Below are 24,313 nucleotides of genomic sequence, written 5' to 3'. Positions count from 1 at the left end.
AGAGAGTCTCTCGGGTAGTGGTGGCACACCCCTTTAATCCCAGCATTCAGGAGTCAGAGGCAAGCAGATCTCTGAGTTTGAGACCACCCTTATCTATAGACTAAGTTCCAGGACAGCCAGGGCTACACAGAGAAACTTTTGTCTCTGGGGCGGGGCGGGGCAGGATGGGGTGGGTGAGAGACAGGGTCTCTCCTAGGCTGAACTGGCTGGCCAGGTATTCCCAGGGTTGTCTTGTCTCTGTATCCTTAGTGCTGAGATTACAAGTCAGTGTCACCACACCCGGGTTTTTATGTGGGTTCTGGGGCTTGAACTCAGGTCCTCATGCCTGTGTGATAAGCGCTGTCCTGACTAAGCCATTTCCCCAGGCCCCAGTAATTACATCTTAATAAACTTGTGGGTTTTTTTTAAGCCAGCAGATGCTGAAATGCATTCCATTGAGCAAGCTTTTTCTTACATGTCTATACTTCCATCCCTACTCCACCCCAACCCCTCCCCATGCTGGTAATATTTACTCCCCACTGAGCAGCTCTTGGGCTCATCTGGTCCTAGATCCTAGAGGCTAACCCTGACTCTGGAGCTTGTTCAAGAAGGCCTGGCCCCCATATCAATAGTATGGGAATAGTTCCCCACATCCTGGCGCCTCGGGGCTCACCTTCTGGCAAGGATATGGGCCTCTGATGCCAGATGGCTCCAATTGGTGGATGGATTGGATCCTTCCTGAAGACTCACCTTAAAGATCAGAGGAAGAAACTGAGGCTCATCCTGGAAGGTAAAGGGTTGCAGGCGGCTGACTGGGTACAATAAAATGGTGTCAATAATTTCATAAATGCACAAAACTAACCATGACAACAGCTGTCAGTGAGCAGCATTCCTGCACATGAAAAACCCAGTGATGCTGCCTGCCATTATGTATTCACTGTCTACTTGAAATATATTTGCTTTTGCAAATAGCACCTTTCTCTGTTAGTAGAGGAGACCCAGTATGACCCAGTCTGAAGGTGACACCCAGTGTCCTTTAAAGCATACACCACACCATGGGCAATCAGTTAAGGGCAAGGCTCCAGGGGAAGCAGGGTTGAGGGAGAACACAGTACCAGAAAGGAAAGAGCTGAGGTTGCTCGCAGGACCCCCTCCTCTGAGGACTGCAGTGTCTCCCCCAGCTCTGTCAGCTGGACACAGGTCTTCTGAGCTCCAGCCTGGGCACAGCGGGCACTCCCTCTCAGCACCTGTAACTGCTTCCATGTGGCCTTCATGGCACCTTCCAGGCCCACCAGCTGCTCCAGGAAGGCTTCCCGGGTCTCTGTGGGAAGCCAGTGGATCAGTGATCATCACTGATTGAGATTCCACATGGAAGTCCCCTCACTCAGGCTTTCATCTGAGGTCTCCATCTGCCTGGACACAGCTGCACACCCAGTGCTACTCTGCCTTCTGCCTCCACTGCACCAAAGGAGAAACTTGCCCATATTACAGCTGCAAAGGTTGAGGCCCAGAGGAAGCAAATCAGGACTTGTAGCCAATCAGCCACAAACAGGGACTCGGCAGCGGGCCCTCTGAAACCACCGGGCTGGCAGGGGACTCACAACTCAGTTCAGTGCTGAGGCTCACATGGGGCCATCTGACTGCTCTCTCATTTGATGGTTCATCCAGCTCACAGGTACTTGGCTCACCTTTAGCCAGCAGCTGAAGCACAGCTACTTGCAAACACAGCTGTACAGAGTGACCAATCCAGTCTCAATATTCTGGCTTCTTCTACCTGGCTTATGACAGATCTGCTGTTCTTCGTTACTATTTTTCCCCCCAGTGTGCCAAACACAGGCTGGAAACACAGCGGCAATCAAACAGGCCAAGAGTCAAAACCCCAGAGGACTCCACCCGTTCAGCACCTGGAACAGCGCCTCAGGCTCGCAGAGGGTGTGGTTAAATGGCTAAATGAATGAGCCCTGACCAGGTTGGCTTTGAGCTTATAGTCAGTGCAGGGCAAGAGGCAGGGAACAGAGACCCATGTTAATATTGTTATAGACAGGCTAGGGACACGGGTGGATAGCTCTGTGGACATCATGACTATTCACAGAGCTCCCAAAGTTTTCAACCTGCCCAGGCCCTACCAGCCCCCTTACCTCCCATTCTGAAGTTCCCTGTACCTTGAAGTAAGTGGTGACCTTGGTAGACATCCCCCCGAGGGGCTTCTCCCTGCAGGATGTCTGGTGGTCCCCAAGGGCTGCCACAATCGGACCCTTGTAACCACCCCTCCATCAGCATCAGCCTGGCTGTCAGCTTGGCTGCCTGCCGGAGACAGTTGGGAAGGAAAACTGTAAAAGGCTGGGATCTCTAGGTGCTAGGAGCTGCCCTTGGCTTCTGCTTGATCCACTCTTTCCACAGGTTCTCCCTTCCAATCCTATGTGTGCCTCAGTGCTAAGAGCTCACCAACCCCGAGGACCTATCTTGCCTGCCCAACTTCACTAGCCACTTCCCTTCTCATAGCTTAGCACCTGCTGACACCTTGTCAGGAACACCCCTGCCCTACTGAGGGATGCAGAGAGAGAAAGGAATCCCATGAAGGCCAGTGTGTGTAAGTGCAACATATGTGTACATGTTTGCATGCAGAGGTGCATGTGTTGGAGGTCAGAGGCTAACTTTGGAAGTTGTTCTTGTTTAGATACTACTTACTTTGCTATTTTTAGTTTTGGTTTGGTTTGTTTTTTCAAGATAGGGCTTCTGTGGTGATATATTATTTATGATTTCATAAAGCTTGCCTAAAGAATCAGAGTGCAAAGCTAGCCATAGCCATAGAAACTGGGCAGTGGTGGCACACACCTTTAATCCCAGGACTCAGGAGACAGAGGTAAATGGATCTCTGTGAGTTCAAGGCCACCCAGGGCTATATGAGAGTGAATCGGTCTAAAAGAGAAACAGCTCATACGTTTATTCCCAGCACCATAGAGGTGTATAAGACATGAGCAGGGTCTTAGAGAAGAATTAGTGTCCAGTCATAGGGAAGAGGGGATCTCCATTTCAGCCTTGGTAAGGTAAGAGCTGGCTGGCTGTTTTGCTTTTCTGATCTTCAGCTTGAATCCCAATATCAGTCTGTGGTTATCGTGTTACAGGTTTCTCTGTATAACAGCTCTCCTGGAACTCACTCTATTAGACCAGACTGGCCTCAAACTCACAGAGATCTGCCTGCCTCTGCCTTCTGAGTGCTGGGATTAAAGGTGTGTGCCACCAACACCACCAGGCTCTTTTGTTGTTGTTTGGTTTTGAGACAGGGTTTCTCTATGTAGTCCTGGCTATTCTGGAGCTTTGTAAACCAGGCTGACCTCAAACTCACAGAGATGCACCTTCCTTTGACTCTCAAATTCTGGGATTAAAGGTGTTTGCTACCATTGCCTGGAGTTTTTTGTTTGTTCGTTGTTTTGTTTTTAAACAGAATCCTTCACTGGCCTGGAGCTCATCAAGTAGGCTCCTCTGGTTGGGATCTAGTTGCCTCTGTCTTCTAGCCTTTGCTTGTCACTGAGTCTCATTTCTACATGGTTTCTGAAGACCAGACTCAGGCCCGCGTGCCTGTATGGTAGGCATTTTAACAGCCCTGTTCATGATTCTGGCTATCCTTTCCACTGTGTTTCCAGGGCTTGACACAATGCAAGTGCTATGGGCACCTGCTGCCAGCATGTGCAACAGTGTTGAGCCCCATGCTTTCACCAACATGCACATCGACCACATTTATGGTGTGTGTATCAGGAGCCAGCCACGACATGAGTGCCTGGCATGGCTCAGTTCTCTTTCAACCACACTAAGCAGGGGGCCATGTCCCAGGCTCCATTGTGGTAGATTATTTTAAGGTGTGCATTTGTTTAACTCGGTGAAGCCATAATTCTTTGCCTGTCTAAAACACCTGACTGGCCAATACCAAGGCAGGAGCAAGGATAGGCAGGGCTGGCATGCAGAGAGAATAAATAGAAGGAGAAACTAAGAAAAGGGCCAACGAGAGAACAAGAAGGAGAGGAGGATGTCGGGGGTCACCCAGCCATCCAGCCATCCAGCCAGTCATGGAGTAAAAAGGAAAGTGAGGTATACAGAAGAAAGACAAAAGCTCAGAGGCGAACGGCAGCCGGGACAATGAGTTAAGAAAAGCCTTCAAGCAACAAGCCAAGTTAAGGTTGGGCATTCAAACTAAGAATAAGTTATTATTCTTATTATTGGGAGCTGGGTGGTGGGCCCCCAACAAAGGCAAAAGAGTAAAACATCGCACAACATTCCATCCTTAGATCCAAAGTCCCCAGTGCAACGACAGACTTCAAACTTTCTGTGCCTTTCTCAATGACAAATGGACTGTGAACTCATCTGGAAGGAAAAACTGTTCCAGGCAGCAGGAGGCCACGTGTTAGCTTGATTTACCCAGTGATGAAAATGCATGCTGTCCTGCAGAACTACAAATGGCCTTGCTTGCAGGCCTGGCCTGCTTGCCCCATGGGCTCGTAGCTAGAGCTCAGGACATGCCACTTTCTCCTACAGCACCATAGGTTCTCAGAGCCCCACTGGGCCCAGGAGGCTGGAAGGTTTGAACTAGATATTCTGGAGTAGGACATTAAAGTTTACAAGGAATCTCTCTGCTTGGGGTCTCTCGGACTCCAACTCTTGACTTCAATCCTACCGACTTCCCTGCTTGAAATGCAGTCTGTGTTGCCAGTCATCCCATCCCCACCGAGCTGTACAAGTTTGAGGCCTCGGCCCTGGGAGGCTAGGAAGGGATGTGACAAGAGCCACCTCTATCATCCAGGACAGGAAGACAGGTGAAGATTAGGTGGATTGGAATGAGGAGGCTGTGTGAGCTCAGGAGAAGGTGGCCAGTGGGAATGTAAGGCTCGAGTTTCTGGTCCATAGCATGGAGCGGGTGTTCCCTGGAGGTATGGAATGACCCCGAAGGTGGGGGAATCTAGGCATAGCAACTTACCTCCTCCTTCACCAGACCATAGCAGGTGGGACACTCCTGGCACCCTGTGTCACCATCCGCGAGGAAGAAGTTGTCCTGGCAGAGGTCACACTTGTAGCCCATGAAGCCGGGCCGGCACACACATGTACTGTTCTCATGGCACTGAGGTGAGACAGCACCCAGTGGGGAGCACCTGCAGTCTGGAGGACAGCAGCCAGCTCTGGGGACCCGAAGATGACCTCAGGATCTCTCATCCCCAAATCCTCATGCCCCGCCTAAAAGTTCCCTGAGCATCGCAAATGCAGACACCAGGGCTCCGTGCCAGAGACTGACTGCATGGTTGGAACTGGCAACCAAGCCTTGAGCCTCACTCGCTGCAATGTTCCCAGGGACCCAGCCCTGCCAAGTACTAGATGTACAGTGAGAAAACTGTTTGACATGAGACATAAGAGTTCAGTGGTCACATTAGAGGGGCCGCTAGGACACCGAGTTCCTCACATCCATGCACTCCACAGTCTCAAGGCCAGGCTTAGGCAACCATCAGCATCTACCCAGCATCTCCCGCATCAGGCCTGCTTCTTGTGGATTGTCTCCAGCAGGGGACCTCAGCCCCTCCCTCCCATGGCCCACTAGGATCAACTTGCTCACCTCGGCAGCCCTTGATGGAGAAGCCAAAGAAACCCGGCTGGCATCTGTCACAGGATTGACCCGTGACACCAGGCCGGCAGGAGCACTGGCCAGTCTCGGGGTGACATTTGTTCTCCAAGGAGCCAAGAGGGTGGCATTTGCAGCTGCAACAAGAAGCAATTATGAAGATTGTTGAGACCACCCCTTAACCCAGCCTCTGATGGGATTTGCCTGTGCCTGGGGAAGCACAAGTCACATAAGACACTGAAGGGAAAGGCCACTGGCACAGCTGGTAAGTCACCGTAAAATTCACACTAAAGGCCAAACAAGGAAGTTTGTTCACTTCCTTCATTCTTCCCCCAGAGTCTTCCTTTGAAGCCAAGACATCCATCTTAGATGTTGCTGTGGTCAAAGAGTCACCTGAGATGAGAATCAGACCAAACCAGCCACCTGCCTGCCTGCCTAGACCTCCGGGGCTGGCATAGCCAGGTATCTGATGCCAAGAGACTGAACATTCGTGCCCTTTGATGGAGGGCACAGTGGATGTGGAAATGGGCCTTTGACGACACAATTCAGACTGAGCCCATCCCCGAGGCTCCATGGTTCCCTCTTCCCCAAGGCAAGACACCCAGGGCACTCACAGCCTCACCCCTACCTCTGGCAGCCCCTCCCAGGGCACTCAGAGCCTCACCCCTACCTCTGGCAGCCCCTCCCAGGGCACTCACAGCCTCACCCCTGCCTCTGGCAGCCCCTCCCAGGGCACTCATAGCCTCACCCCTGCCTCTGGCAGCCCCTCCCAGGGCACTCAGAGCCTCACCCCTGCCTCTGGCAGCCCCTCCCAGGGCACTCAGAGCCTCACCCCTACCTCTGGCAGCCCCTCCCAGGGCACTCAGAGCCTCACCCCTACCTCTGGCAGCCCCTCCCAGGGCACTTACAGCCTCACCCCTACCTCTGGCAGCCCCTCCCAGACTGGAGATCATAGAAGCCAGGGCTGCAGTGGCTGCAGTCCCTCCCGGTGACGTGAGGCAGGCAGGCACACTGGCCGGTCACTGGGTTGCAGGGTGTCTTCTCACTGACTGAGCCTCTCAGGTCACAGCTGCAGGCTGGGTTTCAGGAAAGGGTACTGGAATCATGTGCTTAAACTTTAGGGGTACAGGCAGAAGCTGAGAAGCCAAGGGATCCCCAGAGATGACTGCCACACAGACACTCTTAGAAAAGGCTTGAGGGTCAAGCTCGGATCTCAGCCCATTTGCTATGTCCTTGGTGACCCAGTCCAGATGAGCGGGGATGTAGACGGCCCCTCCCCAAGTCTGCCTCAAGCCTGCAGGCTGGGGAGAGGGTCAGAGGTGTGGTCAATGACCACAGGCAGAGCCTGGCAGCCCCATTTGGATCCACAAACTTCTGCTCTTCTGGAAACCATAGTGCAGCAGCACTCAATGCCAGAGTGGGGCTCCCCGGAGGGGGCTGCACACAGGGACAGTGAGGGTGGCTGGTGCCATGTGGTAGGGGCTCTGAGGACACTGGAAGGGTGAGAGCTGGGCTGCTATGATGCAGGACTTCCAGAAGCCTGATGCAGGCAAGTGCAGGCTGTGGCCTTTCAACATGCAGGAGGCAGAGTGCAACCCAGGCAGGGAGGGGGCACAGGAGGGTTATGAGAAGAGTACTGAATTATCAGTGCAGGCTGAAACGGCGGGGTCAGAGCTTACGAGATGTCAGGACTGAAGGGGCCTCCGGGAAGAACAAATCCTGATGCTTTTTACAGGACAGAGAAGGCAAGAGACCTGTCTAAGGCTGCCTGGCCTAGCAGAGGGCCACCCTGACTGGGTCCCGGATGAGGGTAGAGGACAGTGGCTCCCATGCTGTACTCATGAGTCTGGGACTTGGGTACTCACGGGCACATTTGTCCTCAGGTCTGGTGGCCAAGGCACTCCCATAGAAACCATCCAGACAGCGCTCACAGTGGGCCCCTGTTGTGTTGTACAGGCAGCGCAAACAGTGGCCAGAATGGGGATCACAGTTGCCCACAGCATTGAGATCCACATTCCCACTGCACCGGCACTGGCGGCAGGGCTGGGGGGCTCCAGAGAGTCCTAGAGGATCTCCAAAAAACCCATCTTCACAGCTCTCGCAGTGCCGTCCTGTGTATGGAAGAGGCAGGTTTGGAGCTCTGGCTCACAAGGGTACGGTGAAGTGGCCGTTACCCTGGCTGCTGGGAAGCTGAGCAGGGTCTACAGCTCAAGCTGGCCTGCAGCCAGGTCCTAAGGCACCAACCCTCAGTAGTGTGATCCCAGGTAAGCCATGGTGATTCCCTGATTCAACCCAAGGTGCTCCTTGCCTCTGTAGTTAGGACAGCTCTGTAGATATCCCCACAGCACTGCTAAGGCCTCGATGTGGTTATTTGTACAAAGCACTCAATGCTCAGAGCCCAGCAGTAGCAGGTGCCAATGCGTCCATCTTCGTCCTTCCCACTTCCACCAGCATCTTTCTCAGCATCATGAGGATTTCGGTCAGGCTCAACTCAGATGACCAGACGAGTTGCATGCTATTCTCTCCCAAGGTTCTGGGAGGGGATGTGGGTCAGGAGGCTAGCACAGGTCCCTGATCCACAGCCACCCCAAACCCTCCCCGCGGTGGTTCCTTCTGGCAGCAGCAACTGCTCCCCTGATGTCCTCCCTCAGGAATGTCCCACCCACCGTGCAAGCATCTCTCACTGTTCACTCTGGGCTTCCCTCACAGCTCAAAGCACAGGAACCACAGTAGGGGTCAGAAAATGGGGAAAGGTGAGGAATGGAGGGAAAGTGTAGTACTAGTGAGGTACAGAGTCCACACACACACACTCACACACACTCACACTCACACACACACTCACACACACTCACCCACACACACTCACACACACTCACACACACTCACACTCACACACACACTCACACACACTCACCCACACACACTCACACACACTCACACACACTCACACACACACTCTCACACACACACTCACACACACTCACACACACACTCACACACACACTCACACTCACACACACTCACACACTCACACACACACTCACACACAGACACACTCACACACACACTCACACACACTCACACACACACTCACACACACTCACACACACACTCACACACACTCACACACACACTCACACAGACACACTCACACAGACACACACACACAGACACACACTCACACAGACACACACACACACTCACACACACAGACACACACACACACACACACTCACACACACACTCACACAGACACACACTCACACACACACTCACACACACACACACTCACACTCACACACTCACACACACACTCACACACACACACAGACACACACTCACACAGACACACACTCACACACACTCACACACACTCACACACACACTCACACACTCACACACACACTCACACACACACTCACACACACTCACACTCACACTCACACACACTCACACACACAGACACACACACTCACACAGACACACACACACACTCACAGACACACACAACACACTCACACACTCACACACACACACTCACACACACTCACACACACACACTCACACACACACACTCACACACACACACTCACACACTCACACACACACTCACACACACTCACACACACACACACTCACACACACACACACACACTCCAGGTCCTGTGTTCCCTGATAGTCCATCCAGACAAGCCTGGGGCTACTGGAGGATAGGAAGCTGCTTTCAGAAGAGTTCCAGGGAGCAGGATACTCCACAAGAGTGTTTAGTGCAGACACTAATCCCACACGAAGCCAGATGCTAAATGGCTCAGAAGGACAACATGTGCTTCTACTTAGACACGACCCCAAAGAGTCAAATTCAGAGACAGTCAAATAGCAGAGGGGGGGGGACAGGACATTAAACAACAGTTCAGTGGGCACAGAGCTCACTGGAGTGCATGGTGGCAGGGAATAGTGCACAATGCCAGGGCCTCTGAGGCCAATGAATCACATGCTTAAAACGATGGCCAAGGAAGACAGTTTTATGGTATAGGTTTTATTATGATAAAAAATTAATGATGTAATATACCAATAGTCATTTAATTGTCCACTTTAAGTGGGTGACTTTGTGGGGCATGCAGACATCTCAGACGCTGTTAAATGCACCTCTGAGGCTAGCTGGAGTCCTGCAGCAGGGAGCGGAGTGAAGGAGAATGGGACCTGGGAGAGGGAAGGCTGTTTCCCTTATGTTACCTCACAGACATTCCTAAAAACTTAAATTGGAAAAGTCATGTGTGTGTGTGTGTACCTGCGTGTATGTGTGTATACGTGTGCATGTGTGTACACATGTGCCTGCACGTATATGTGTATATACACATGCCTGTGTGCATACTTGTGTGTGCATGAAGGCAAGAGGTCAATGTTGGGGGTCATCGTCAATCAATGTCTACCTACTTTTTTTTGAGATGGAGGTCTCTCATTTAACCACACTGTTTCTGCTGAACTGTATCTGCCTCCCCAGTGCTTAGAGTACAGACATGTGCTACAGCACTTGGCCTTTTTCTACATGAGTTCTGAGTCTCAGACTCGGGTCACCTGGCTTACTCAGCAAGCATTTTACAAGCTGAGCCTTTCTTTGAAACATGAAAAGTTTGCCTTGAGGTTTCCCACCTTTGTAGTGAAGATCCCGGGTCCCCTGGCTTCATCCCAAGCCATGAGCCACACTCTTAGGGCTCATATGTGGGCCTTTCAAGGTTCAGTTATACATGACCAAAGCTGTAGCAAGTCTCAGCATACTGGGGCCTGGACAAGAAGACTCTATCCCCAGAAGTCATGTTTGCTACACTTAGGGTCAGGCTCTTTCCTACCCATCACACTCAAGTCCGGACTGTTCCACTAGAGCCTGGGCAGGATCAGGGGCGGTCTTCCTGGGGAATAGAGCACAGGCCACTCACCTCTCTGACCAGGGGGGCAGTGTGTGCACACCACCTCTCCAGTCTCTGGAATGGTTGTACAGGCTGATTGGCCAGGGCACGGACAGGGCTGGCAGTCATCTGCATGGCCTGAGAAGGCATTGCCGTAGAAACCTGGCATGCAGCGTTCACAGGATGGCCCCTCAGTGTGGTGGCCACACATGCAGATCCCTAAGGAGCAAGGCAAATTCCTGTTCACCTCCTCAGCCCAGTATTCCCTAGACCAGCACTTCTCAACCTTCCTAATGCTGTGACCTTTAATACAGTTGCTCAAGTTGTGATGCCAACCATAACATTATTTTTGTTGCTATTTCATGATTGTAACTCTGCTACTGTTACAAATCAAGGACAGAGTGCCAGAGCCAGGGAGGAAGCTTGGACACAGCAACTCTGGTTCCTTTCCCTGCTCCCCTGTCCTCTTCATCTTGAGGGTCCCACCAAACACAGGCCCTGGCCCCGCCTTGCAGCCTTGCGGGGGGGTTCACCTGTGCAGGGACTATGAGTACATGCAGGCCATCAGGAAGGCAGCTCTGTTCCGCCTGCTGGTACCTGAAGATGGGCTATTACAGACTCGCTTCTCCAGTCCAGCACCTTTGGTGTCTGCTCGGAGCCAGAGTGACTAGCCACAGGGAGAGACACCCTGTGAAGACCACCCCTACAGGAGCAACCAGCAGTGTCCAGCTGGGACTGGAAGGAGGAAGAAAGGGAACTTCATTCCCTGGATAAGCAGATCAGGGCTCCTACCTCAGCCCCACACCCTCAGGCTTGTTTCTCCGACCAGCTGCTGCACCCGTTTGACAAGCGAGGGCTTGCTTATATGGAACGGAAAGTTGTGGCAAAGTCAAGAGTTCAATGGGAGTGAAAAATCAGTTCCGTCTTATTAGAAGATTCTGTTTCCTCAATAGGAGCTGCAGGGAGCATTATGTGGGAAAGGATTGTGAGGCCTCATTTAGGCTCAATTGGTGATGTCTGCCAGGCACAGGACAGGTAGATGATTCTCTGTGTATCAGGAGTGACAGACAGACAGCAGGGTGAAAGGCCTGTGGTACTGAGGTGGAGAAGCCTGTGTCTGCCCCCTAGCACCTTCTGGTCATGTGATCCCCAGTGAGGTTTCTGCTCCTCTACAGGTGTAGGAAATAGCTCTATTGAGTGACACGCCACCCCAGACTGGTGGGAGGTGTGGTTCTGCCACCTACTGGTCATGAGGTCCCCGCACCTCAGGTCCCTGTCTTAGAGCATGGGACAGTAATGGAGAACATATCACTCTGATGTCTGTGGGAGTCAAAGATGGAGTGTCAACACCAGGGAGGAGGGGGTAGCATTATTTAACGACTTCCCATATCTTTCTCTCCCAGGAAAAGACCCTTTAGCTCACCTGGTCAACTTCCCCTGAGCTTTGGTGCAAAGCAGGGCTATTGTTTGAAAAGTCTGGACAATTCCTGACCTTCGTGTGGCCCTGTCTCCATGGCCTGGGCTGTGTGCACACTATCACTGTCTGGACTGTACAGATGGAGCACTCAGGGGGTGACTGTCCCAAGGCCACAGCCATGAAGCAATGGGGCAGTAGACTTGTGGCTCTGGGTTGACACCCATGGCATTGCTGTCACCTGCATGGCCCTCTGAATGTCTTCCCCTGTCATTGTCTGTGCTGATAAGCTCTCTGCCCTTTCTCATAGCACCCACTAAGTAGGGCCCTGAGGAGTCCCTCCCAGGCCTGCCCACTGGCTGTGGACAGATGCCTGCAGAGAGGCTGGCTTCAGGCCTTCTCAGATGTTCACAATGCCTGACACCTAGGTTCCACTCAGGAGAAGCCCAGGTAGCATGGCAAGGACAGACCAGTGCCTGTGTCCCTAAGAGCCATCAGTGAGAGCCAATTCTCATCTCACACTGTGTCTGTGTGGCTGAGGTAGCCTTGGTATGGAATTCTGGGAACTCACCTGTGTTGGGATCACAGGTGCCATGATGGTTGCAGGTGCAGGGGATGCAGTTGGTGTAGGGACCCCCACGAGGCATCTCTCTTTTGTATCCCAGAGCACAGAATTCACAGAACTGTCCTGTGTATCCCTGGGGACACAAGCAATTCTCCACCCAAGAGGCTGGTGGGGCAAGCCCTCTCTGGGGCTGGGCTGATGTGAGCCGGACGTCACACAGGAACACTTGGCCTGCAGAATGAGACGAGAAGGAGAGACCTCCGTGCAAGTCCACGAAACACTTCCTGAGCAACCATGAGACAGGCCCATGCTTACAGAGGCAGCCTGTGAGGAAACTCTTATTTTTGTTTGTTTGTTTTAGACAGAGTCTTGCTGTGTAGCCTGTGCAGTCTTCAGACTGCTATCCTCTTGCCTTCTCCTCTAAAGTGCTGGGATTACAGGCATGAGCTACTATGCCAGGTTTTAAGTGTAATTTTGAAAACAAGAGTCAAAAAATCAAGAGAAAGGAAACAGATGATTTTTAGATAAGGGCTGGTGGGTTAGCTCAGTGCTAGAATGTTACCTTTGCAAGACCTTGATTTTAACCTGGGTGGGTGGGGCAGAGAGAGAGAGAGAGAGAGAGAGAGAGAGAGAGAGAGAGAGAGAGAGAGAGAGAAAGATGTTCATGCTTGGGGCCAGCAAGATGGGCTCAATAGGTTAAGAGCCCAAGTTGCCAAGCCTAATGACAGAAGTTCAATTCTCAGGATCCCACAAATTGTCCTCTGACCTCCACACACGTGGCACACACATAAATGTATGCCCATTAATATACATAAATACAAGTAAATATCATTAAGCTTTTAACATTTCCAGACCAGACAGAGCAGTGAGATTCCTGCAATCCTGCAATCCCAGCACTTGGGAGTCAGAGGTAGGAAAATAAAGAGTTCAAGACCAGGGAGACCCTGTTTTAAAAGCAGTTGGGTGAGCTTAGTACCCATATCAGCCTATGGTGTGGCTGAGATGCAATGCCATTATTGCCCAGCAGTGGGGGGACAGTGCCCACAGAAAGATACTATGGAGGGATGTGGCATTGCTGGATTCTGTCAACGACCATATACCTGATCCCTAGAGTCCTCCCACAGGACTCCCTGTCCCCCAAAGTCCAGCCCCTCCCTCTATCTTCAGAAACACCTGCTGCCTTGTGTCATGATTTCTCAGTTTCAGAGTCCGTGCCTTGAGAACTCCACAAGCGATGCAGGGTCAGGACCTATGTTCTTAGGGGCCTATTGTCATCATACTGACCAGAATGGTCTGAGCCTTGGCCCCTGGTCCAGATGCTCAGAGCAGTCAGATTGGCAAGCAGCCGCTGGAAGTGGAAGGCAGGCAGTGGGGGATCTGCCTCCTCAGAGGTCTCCTGAAGGCTGGAAGGGACAGGGAGTCAGTGGGACAGCCTGGTGTAGGGATGGGTGGTGCTAAGAGCCTGGAACCCTCAGGAGCCTCCCAGTGTGCCTAGTCCTCAGATACCAGCCTGCCTCCCCAGTCAACTCCCATCTCTCAGGACAGGGAGGCCACTTACAAAAACCAGAGCTGAACCTGTCCTGGCTGCTTGGTGTCCTGAGGGCTGGGTGGACTGGAGGGTCTCAGAGCCAGAGCCAAGCCTGCCCCCTCTAGTCTCAGGTACATAGGAGGAGGGGAGCCCCCAGGCGGTACTTGGAGGGTCAGTATGACTGGCTGTCCATAGCTGAGTCTCTGATCTCCCAGGAACTTCTCTGAAGGTAAGAGGAAAAGGCTTTGATAGCACCACATGCTTAACTTGATTCTAGCATCTGTATGTACTGCAACAATAAGCATCCAAACAATGTGTGCCTGTGGTGGGTAGAAAATACAAGGCCTGGGCACAGGAGATGGCTCAGTTCTTAAAGTGCTTGACACAAAAGTAAAGAGGACCAGAGAGTGGATTCCCAGAACCCATGTAAATGCTGCTGGAGCATGGTGGCCCAATGTAATTCCAGCTTTAGAAAGGGGAGACAGGAGCTCTCTAGAGCAAAATTGGCTGGTGTGAGACTAGTCATATCAGCTTGCCCTAGGTTTGATTGAAATGAACAATGTAGAAGAGGGGTCAAAGATGATTCCTAACATCAACCTCTGGCACTTGCATCCACACACACAGCTGTGCCCACTCACATGCAAACAGGTATCACACACACACACAGAGAGAGAGAGAGAGAGAGAGAGAGAGAGAGAGAGAGAGAGAGAGAGAGAGAGAGAGAATTTTGGTGATTTCACACATGCTATGGTCTGATTGAAGAATCATATTACCCAGAGGGATCCCCAACCCTAAACCCTGAGAGATGGGTTTTACAGAAGGGGTTTGGTCAGTCAAAAAGGATTAAGGCTGCAGATGGAGTTGGGGTGTTGTTCCACTGGCCATGGAATTAGGGAGGTCTATTGGATTATCCAGCAGGTCAGTTGTGAATGTAAGGGAGACAGCTGCTCTGAAGATGGGGAGGGTGTGAGTGCCACAAGGGAGACACGGTCTGCTCTGGAGTGACCTGAAGAAACGCAGTTCCATGACACCCACTCCATGCTTCAGGTTTCCAAAACACTGAGAGAATAAACTTGTGTGTTCTCAGTCACCGAATCCATGGCCGCTTGTCAGCACCTGTTGTGATGGGTACCTCTGGACTTGTACTGAAATTGAATCCCTCTTGAAAGCTGTTTAGAAGTGGAAATTTATTCGGACCGCTGTGTCGGGATGGGATCTCTGGGAGACGACTAGGATGAGGTGAAATGACTGGGGTGGGTCCCCATGGTTGAATCTGGGTGGGGACGTCATAGGAACAGAAATGAGATGCCTCATGCCACTGCAGGGCTCTGTTGGCAGGAGTACTACGGCAAGATGGACAGGAACTGAGCAGAAGTTAATCTGTCTTTTAGAACTCATCCATTCCATAGTACTGTATTAGCAGGTGGCAGGGCTGGGTGGTGCGGTCAGCAGGAACTGTCACCCACCTGGTGCTGAGAGCCCCTCCCCTCCTTGCAGGCCCAGGAGGATCCCACTCTGGCTCCATTGCAAAGGACGCTCTGGTGCCCCCATGCTTCTGGCTTGCCAGCCATCCGGCCCTAAACATCAAAGACGGACTATTCATCCCAACTGTGAGAGCCCGAAGGCTGGCCTCCAGCCACAAGTCCAGCAGGTCTCTACATGGAACTTTGAGACCCTGTCTCAGAGAGGAACAGTGGGGGAAGGACAATCTCTGAAGACGAGGCCAGGCCTAGATGAGACCATGATTCCACATTCTGGTAGAGTTTTGTATATGCTCAGAAGGAATGCTGTTAACTTAGCTATATCCCTAGACTTCTCCACATTATCTCAGGGTTCAGAAAACAAGCCCTGGCTATGCTAGATTCTGGCCAGCTACTGCCACATGCTGTCCTGCTTCCTACATGCTGTCCAGCAGAGGGCGCACTGCCTCTGCATCTGGATGCCCAAGGACCAGTCCCCAGACTCTACTCTCAGGTGTGAGGAAATGTTCCAAGGAGTATGGCTGGGCACACACCGGCTCTGATGGATTACAGAGTTTAGAGTTCCACCCGTCTTGGTCCAAAGACACAATCATGGCTGCCAGAACCAATCTCAGACAAGTCTGTACTTAGTCTGTAAAATGGGAATGAGAACACCTCACCTCAGCGAGGCTGAGATTCCCTGGAATGTGGAGCTCAGCAGTGCCTGGCATACAGCAGGTGCTTAATACAAGCCTGTAAGCTGGAACTCAGATATGCTAAGGGAGACTAACTTTCCTGGGGGTGAATGGAGATTGTCCGCAGGACTCAGTGCCTGTGGACATACCCAACCTTCCAGTACCAGTATAAAGTGCTAGAGGCTAGAAGGGCAGAGGCTGGGGGAGGAGCCCCGGGGAAGAAGGCAAGTGCTGGAGGGCGTCCTTCCACACTCTACCTACCAAGACTGTGTGGCCTAGGGCATCTCTCAAAGGGGCCTCAGTGGAAGGGCTGTCCTCATCCTACCTTCCAAAGGGAGATCCCCCGTCAGGGCAAGGAACCACCCCCGGAAGACAGCTTCCAAGCTCTGCTCACCATAGTGGAAGTCTGAGAGGATGTGGTGTGCCTGGAAGCCGGCAGCAGAAGCACACACCTTCGAGTGACCATAACAGAAGCAGCTGCTGCAGCCTGCGGGGTTGTGGGGCTGCAGGTTAAATGTCCCGGGGCGGCATCTGTAAGAGAGTCAGGCCAGGATGGGACAGGATTGGGATCCCACTAGACTGTTCGGAATCCTGGGGAAATTTAAGAACATTTTAATTTTTATTATTTATTTATCTATTTGTTTTTAGAAACACAAGAATTACAAAGACAGGACAGACATTCCCGTGCCTGCTGGTAAATCGTCTCTGCTGCTAATATACAGCCTCAAAGCCAAGAGGTCAGCACGGCCTGACATTAAGGGACTCCAGGCTACACCAGGGTTTCTTTTCTTTCTCACTAACATGTCCCCCTGCTCCAGGCCCTGACACTGCATTTAACTGTGCCCTTGTTGCCCTGATTTGTAAACATCTCCCCTTCCTCTCCTGTGATCTTGACACTTTCATTTCTATTGGGCATTTGTTTGTTTGTTTGTTTCTTTGAGACAGGTCTCACTCACTATGTAGCCCTGCTTGGCCTAGAACTCACTATGTAGACAAGACTGGCCTCTGCCTCCTGAGTGCTGACACTAAAGGTGTACAGTACCACAACAGGCTTTGGGTTTTGTTGTTGCTTGCTTGTTTTGTTTTTTTAAGAAAATTTAATTTTTTGTATGCATGAGTGTTTTGCTTGCATGCGTATCTGTGTACTTCGTGATTGTCTGGTGCCTGTGGCATCTGGAAGAAGGTGTCGTATCCCTGGAACTCGAGTCTCAGATGATTTGAGCCACTTGAAAGAAACAAGTGCTCTTAACTGCTGAGTTGTCCATTCTTTTAGCCCCTTGTCTTTTGAGATAGGGTCTTAGTTTATACCCTGGCCTGGCCTTGTGCTCCTCCCAGTCCTCCTGTCTCTGCCTCCCATGTGATGTTGGCAGGGGCTGAATCATCATCTCTCAGCTGCCGTGCTGGCCACCAGGTTCCTTGTCTAAACAGTTGCTGGAGTGGGGCACTGGTGTGGCATGGTGGTGCATACCAGTGACCGCAGCAATCAGGAGGCAGAGGCAGGCAGATCTCTAAGAGTGTGGGGCCAGACTAGGCTGCACAGTGAGAGCCTGCCTCAAAAACAAAACTCCACAAAACAATTTTAAAAAAATAAAAAATAAAAAACCTTCCAGGAGGAGAAAAGTATCAAACAACTTGCTTGTGACATACTGGAAAACCACCATTGTAATTAGTAACTATTTCCAGAACTGAATCTTGAGTCTATGCAAATGCCTGTTCCCAGGACCACCAGCGTTCATTGCTGCTGTTGGCAGCCCAGTCACAACCGGGTGCCTCTTCTAGCCTGATTCCCTCTCCACCCTTCTCTGTCATTTAGAATTCTGAAGGAAGATTTGCCCTACTGTTATTTATCTGATGATGTACTGGTGTTACAGGTATCTGCCCCATTCTTAGGGTTACAATGCAATTACATCTTTACTAATTTTGTTATTCAAATAGTTCCAGCCTTCAGATTTCCCATGGATTGTCTTCTTTATCCCTTTCACGAAGGGCAGGGATGACTCTTGTCTTAGCTCAGTTGGTAGTGCTTGTTGGAGCAAGGCATTGAGAAGGATCTCAGATTTAGATTATTGTATTCCATTACTAATGTCTGTCACTGGTGTGAGATGAGAGGGCTGTGACAGCTTTCCATTAGTGATGTCTGCCCTTGGTGTGAGATGGGAGGGCTGTGACAGCTTTCCATTAGTGATGTCTGCCCTTGGTGTGAGATGGGAGGGCTGTGATAACTCTCCACAGTGACATCTACCGTGGATGTGAGACAGAAGAGCTGAAAGATGGCACCAGGTATTTGCTGCCCGGATTAGACACACTCTTCCTATCTGTTCAGTTCCCCCCCCCCCAGGATTCTGATCTTGAAGTGATGACGTATTTCCTCAGCTAATAAACCCTCAGTGTTGTTGGATCAGAATACAAGCAGTTCCCATGGGGTCTTTGGCTACTTTCCTGAGTGGCAGGCCCTGGGGTTTCAGAAAGAACACGGATGGCGAACTTGCCCAACTCTGAGGACTCTGCACTGCCTCTCCCTTAACTACACAGCTTGGGTACCTCTCCAGAGACCCCAAGATCACTTCTGGTAGCTCTTTGTAGACCAGCACACCCACCTGTCACATAAGCTGCCTTCTACATTCTCTTTGCAGGGGCAGTTTCCACTGTGGGAGTCACAGGTGTCCAAGCTGCCAGCAACATGGCAGGTACAGGGTCTGCCGAAGAAATTGAGTCTATTGAGCAACTCCACAGTGGACCATCCCATCCCCAGAAGATCTCTTTCTGCCTTCCCCTGCTCCTAAGGGATAGGACTATTCAAGAACTGTACTTGGTGTCACTGTTCCCACTTTTCTAGGAAGTGTCTCACCTACCCATGCAATGATGTCCCTGACCCCACTATCCACCCTACCCACTGGTGCACCCATCCATCCATCCACCACTCATGTTATCACTTACCATGGGCACACTATCCACCTATCTATTCACGCCTCCATTTGTTCATCTATTCATCCATCCATCACCCATGCTCTTGCTTAGCATCTATCCACTTGCCCCTCCATTAGTCCATCCATCCATCCATCCATTTACTCATCTCTTTGCTTCCCATCTACCCACTCTCTCATGCATCTATCCACCCACCTCCATCCATCCAATCAGCCTTCTGTTCATCATCTACTCACCTCCATTCATCCACCCATCCACTTATCATCCACCCACACATCATCTGGTAAGATGTGGTTCCTGTTCTCATAGACCTCAGGACACAGTGAGAACAGACAAACAGTGGTCCCTGCCCTGCGGTGTGTGCTGTGGAGATGGACAGTGGTGAGGCAGTACTAGGGAGGGTCTGGTCCAGCCTTGGAGAATGGGAGGGGTGGGGGGCAAGGAGCTTCTCAACGGGACAATACGTTAGCTGAGAACTGGAGAATGGAGAGTAGTGTGAGAGACACAGGCCAAGGAGGCAGGGCCAGGCAAGGAACATGCTCTAGGAGAGGAATGGCATGTGCAAAGGTCCTAAGCCCAAGACCTGGGAAGCAGCCAGGGTCAGGCCCAGGATTTTTGTTTGTTTGTTGTTGTGCTGGGGATGGAATTCAGAGCCTTCTGCACTCTAAGCAGGCACTTTCTCCCCCACTGAGTCCTGGCCTGGCTTGACTGGGCATTTCTGTGCCACCATGTCTACCCAACAAGCTTCACCTGCCTTTCAAATGTATGGGAACACTGTTACTATTTACTATAGTCAAGTTCATTTATTTTTTTTTCCTGCATGTGTACGTGTGTGCACGGGAATGTGTGCATTTATGTATGTATGTAGGTCATAGGTTAAAGTTAGCTTTCTTGTGATCCACCTTATATTTGAGACAGGGTCTCTCGCTGAATCTGGAGCTCACCAATTTGGCAAGTCTGGCTGGCCAGCCACCTGCTGTGATCCACTTGTCTTAGCCCGATTTCCAGCCTTCAGCAGCACTAAGCTTACAGATGTGCAATGTTACACCCAGCTTTTGTGGCTTTTCCCCGGGGGCTGAGGATCCAAACTCACATCCTCACACTTGGCACAGCAAGACCTTTACCAACTGAGCTATCTCCTCAGCCCTGACAAGCCTGTTTAAATGTGCTTCCAGGGGACAGTAGAGTGCTTGTCTAGCACACATGAAGTTCTGAGTTCCCTCCTCAGCACCACATAAAACTGGCCATAGTAGTACACATTTCTAATTCCAGCAGGAGCTCATTTCTTGCTGTAGTGATTTTGAGGCCAGCCTATGATCTGTAAGACTACACCCATAAAATGCTTCGGAATTTGCAGTATTGGTCACTGTGGATTCCATCGTGAACTACCAGTAAAAGTGTCTGGCCCCTCTTCTAAGATCCAGCCTGTGGCAGATTGCTGGTCTCTCTCCTCGTGGCTGGGTACCACGCACTCCAAACATGTATATAATGCCTGGCTCCCTGCCCAGCTTCCACCTGGCCCTCTGCCAGGAGGACCAGCCTCCATCCCTTCCTCCTCCTCAGTCTCTGTCACCACAGACTTGGGCTCTGGAATCTGCCTGTTTCCTTCCTCCATCTTCAGGGCCAACCTCTTACTCCTGCCCCCTCTGCACCAGGCCCTCTTCTTCCAGACCTGAGCCTCGCCTGACCCTTGCCTCAGCCTTGGTGGTACTCCCCACCTGGAGTGCCTCTGTGTCCCTCACTCACCAGGTCTCAGGTTCAACCTAGGACTCTGTCTCTCTCACAGCAAGTGGGCCTCCCAGGCCTCCACCCGCCCCCTCCAGTGGGCAGGTTAGTTATCCCCATGCCCCCCACTCTTTCTCATAAGGCTGGGACCCTGGAGCTACAGGGTGAGAAACTAAGATGAGGATGCAGAGCGGGGGCAGCTAGAATCCCATCCGTAGTTAGCACAAACACGTGCCACCTGCCCCCACATCCTTACCTGCAGCCGCCCTCACTGAGGGAGTGGAACCCAGGCCTACAACGGTCACACTTCCACCCTGTCACTGTGGGCTTGCAGGTGCAGGTGCCTGAGTGGTCACACTGGAGACTCAGGGAGCCTGAGGAGGAGGAGCACAGGGCAGTGGAGGCAGAGAGGAGACAGGAGATGGGGATGGGTGGAGCTGGGGCCACTCACCTGCTGAGTGGCAGTCACAGGGTTGGCATGGCGTCTTCGGGGCCCATCTGTAATAGTTCCTCTCACAGTGCTCACAGTGTGGCCCAGCTGTGTGGTCACGGCAGTGGTGACAATGCCCACCATGGCCTGTGCTCCGAAAGAGCTCCCTGTCAAATGTGCACTCCTCAGAGTGCCCACTACAGTTGCAGGCTGTGAGAGAATGGAGGGTTGTGTGTATGAGTGACTGGCTCTGTTGGGGGAGGGGCCCTGATCTCTGGAGCAGGAATCTCAAAGATGGATGTGCTTATCAACCAGACAGGATTGAGAGTCACCGAGAGCACAAACCTCTCAGAGATTTCTACATTAGGCTAGGGTGGCAAGACCCACCTAAAGTTGGATGACACCATCCCCGGGCTGGGGTCCTGGACTGGGAAAGGAGTTTGGAAGCAAGCTGATCAACGTCATTAACCACTCTTTTCCTGGCTGCAGATTCGATGTGACCAGCTGCCTCACACACCTGCCACCATCCTGATCCTGAGGGGACCGAAACTTCAAGCTGTGAGCTAAACTAACCTTTCTTTCCTAATACTACTATGCCAGGTGTTTTGTCAGAGCAATGGGAAAGCTGACTAACACAAAGGCCAGGATGGCTTTCAGGCTCAGCGTATCTGATACGCTGAGTACACAGAGCCCAGGTATCTGATATTCCCAAACAGGGCGTTCCAGAAGAGCTAGGTGGGCTCCATAATAAATGTTCCACACAGTGCTTTCCTGGAGGGAGTCAGAAAGGCGTTGGGATAGGGGAAGATGATGGAGCAGGAAGAGCATCCTAGCCAGGAGGGGGCTGCCTGGACCAGAGAAGCCTTGTCTGCTTGGTATGTGTGCCAATAGGTTGGCTGTGGCAACATGCATGTGGTGGGCAGGGGAAGGGGGTACTGGGAAGTGAAGTGAGTGGAGTGTGATCACACCAAGGTGGCTAGGAAACAGGTGCCAGGAGGCTGGCAGCCTGGAGCTTCAGGGAGGGGTGGGAGATGCAATTAGTAGAGGGTATAAATGTATTTGCACTCTTTGGAGACCCTTCACTGCAGGTGGAGGAGGAAGAGAGGAGAGGAGAGAAGGGGGGAGGGTAAGGGAAGGGGAGAGGAGAGTGACAATGACCATCCAGAGAGGTAGCAGGGCCCTACAGAGACAAGAGGGATTATAGAGGTGTGAAAGGCAAAGAATTTGGGGCTCAGAGGGCGCCTGGGCTAGGAGTCCGAGATGAAGAGTGGGGCCTGAAACCACATCTTCCAGGCTGATGACTGTGAGGACAGAAATTCGGTCATGGCGGGGGTGTGGGGGGGGTGCGTCTGGTCTTCAGCACCCCACCATGTACAGACAGCCACAGACTTGGCCAGGCTGGGAGCCTGGGGAAGGCAGGCCAACAAGCCAAGAGGACTGTGTTTGCCCCCTGGGGCAACTATTACAGACAGGAAGAAGCTGTCTGTCCCAAAGAAAAAGCTGACTCCTGGCAGACCCTGGCCCATGCCCAGGAGGCCAGCTAAGAGGCTGTGTGTGTGTGTGTGTGTGTGTGTGTGTGTGTGTGTGTGTGTGTGTGGACTTCTGCGCTGGCTCCAGGCACTCACACATGAAGCCCGAGGCAGAGTGAGGGGCGGGACAAGAAAAGTGGGGTACTGGGGTGGCTCCTCCCTTCCCACTGCCCCTGTAGAAGGTTCCAGGGCCCTTCCTCCCTTCACCAGTGTGTCTTTGAGCTTAGGCAGGCAGAGCCACACCGCACACAGCTGGAACATCAAAGGACTCTGGGAACTGTGGGGAAGGCCGGGGTGGGTGGGTCAGAACCCTGTGGGTGAGGGTGTGTGTGTGTGTGTGTGTGGGGCTGGATTTCATTAGCTCCAGGGTTGGAACAGTTAAAACAAAGGGTTAAGTCTAGTTTGGGGACCTTCCTGCCCTCCTACCACAGGCGCCTCTCTGGGTGGACTTGTCCCGGAGGGAGGCTTGTGAGGGAAGATTCCCTCAGCATCCCTCCATCTCTCCCCACGGCTGGGCACCCCACAGTGCATGGCAGGCCCACCCAGGAGCAGGCCCTTCTGTGAGGTTTGGGGGACTGTTTCCCAGCCAGCATCACTAGCCTGCTGCCTGAGGGACACTCACGTAGACACTCGTTGGCATTTTCTGCAGTGCCGCGGGCCCACGGGCGGTCCTGGAAGAAGGGCAGACAATGCTCGCAGTCCACACCCGTGGTGTTGTGCTGGCAGTGACAAGCCAGCTGACCAGACTCGTTGGGGCCACACTCACTGGCATGGCCATTGCACTTGCACCTGAGGGAAGCACCAGGAGAAGGGGGCCTGGAGACAGTCGCCACGCCACTGGGAGAATCGAGGGGTTCACTGCCAGGCACCCCATGATTGCAGCCTGACTATGTTCCCTGGGGACTGTGATAAAGAGAGCACTGGGGTTCCCAAATGCTCGATGGAATGAACCCTGCTGCCCCAGTTGGCTTTCTATTGCTGTGCTAAAGAGCATGACCAAAAGCAGCTTGGGGGGCATTATTTCATCTTACACACCCCCATTACAGTCTACAATGAAGGGCAGTCAGGGTGGGAACCTAGAGGCAGGAATGGAAGCAAAGGCCTTGGAGGGCACTGCTTACAGACTTGCTCCCCATAGCTTGCCCAGCCTGCTTTCTTATAGAACCCGGGACCACCTGCCCAGAGGTGCCACCACCCACAGAGGGCTGGGCCCTCCCACATCAATCACTAATCAAGAAAATGTCTCAGAGACTTGCCTATAGGGCAGTCTGAAAGAGACATTTTCTCAATTGAGGTTTCCTCTTCCTAAACAACTCTAGCCTGTGTTGTGTCGACAAAAACACTAACTTATCAGCACACTGTCTTCAGCCTCCTGCTGTCCCTTTTGAGCAGACCCAGAAACTGAGCCCTGGAAGGCCACTAATCCATGGCTGCCAACTAAAAAGTGGCTGCCACAGAAGGTCTCTGCCCAGGAAGAATCCCAACTCAGGGGTTGGGGAGAAGCCAATTCAGTCTCCTGGGAGGGGTGCACAGGTGGCCACAGGGTCAGTTCTTAGC

The 24,313-nt window shown here is 52.1% G+C and overlaps 1 protein-coding gene across 1 annotated transcript in view; it reads right to left on the bottom strand.

The window, feature by feature from the left end:
* The window catches only part of Lamc3 (laminin subunit gamma 3), a 58,624-nt gene that overhangs the window by 17,741 nt on the left and 16,570 nt on the right, over window positions 1–24,313 (bottom strand). The window contains exons 4-20 of the mRNA XM_051185139.1: window positions 23,379–23,545; window positions 21,249–21,437; window positions 21,054–21,171; window positions 18,745–18,843; window positions 16,542–16,678; window positions 15,459–15,569; window positions 14,023–14,215; window positions 13,749–13,867; window positions 12,471–12,695; window positions 10,516–10,704; window positions 7,447–7,692; window positions 6,504–6,657; window positions 5,576–5,718; window positions 4,949–5,127; window positions 2,142–2,283; window positions 1,095–1,300; window positions 653–729 (exon numbers count right to left, since the gene is read on the bottom strand). Of these exons, the coding sequence (XP_051041096.1) occupies window positions 653–729; window positions 1,095–1,300; window positions 2,142–2,283; window positions 4,949–5,127; window positions 5,576–5,718; window positions 6,504–6,657; window positions 7,447–7,692; window positions 10,516–10,704; window positions 12,471–12,695; window positions 13,749–13,867; window positions 14,023–14,215; window positions 15,459–15,569; window positions 16,542–16,678; window positions 18,745–18,843; window positions 21,054–21,171; window positions 21,249–21,437; window positions 23,379–23,545 (2,694 nt within the window). The remainder of the gene's footprint in view (window positions 1–652; window positions 730–1,094; window positions 1,301–2,141; window positions 2,284–4,948; window positions 5,128–5,575; window positions 5,719–6,503; window positions 6,658–7,446; window positions 7,693–10,515; window positions 10,705–12,470; window positions 12,696–13,748; window positions 13,868–14,022; window positions 14,216–15,458; window positions 15,570–16,541; window positions 16,679–18,744; window positions 18,844–21,053; window positions 21,172–21,248; window positions 21,438–23,378; window positions 23,546–24,313) is intronic.

This window comes from Phodopus roborovskii, unplaced genomic scaffold, assembly GCF_943737965.1.
Source record: "Phodopus roborovskii unplaced genomic scaffold, PHOROB, whole genome shotgun sequence".
NCBI classification, from domain to species: domain Eukaryota; kingdom Metazoa; phylum Chordata; class Mammalia; order Rodentia; family Cricetidae; genus Phodopus; species Phodopus roborovskii.
Note: the sequence above shows the minus strand (reverse complement) of the source record. Positions and strands in the feature narration are given on the sequence as shown.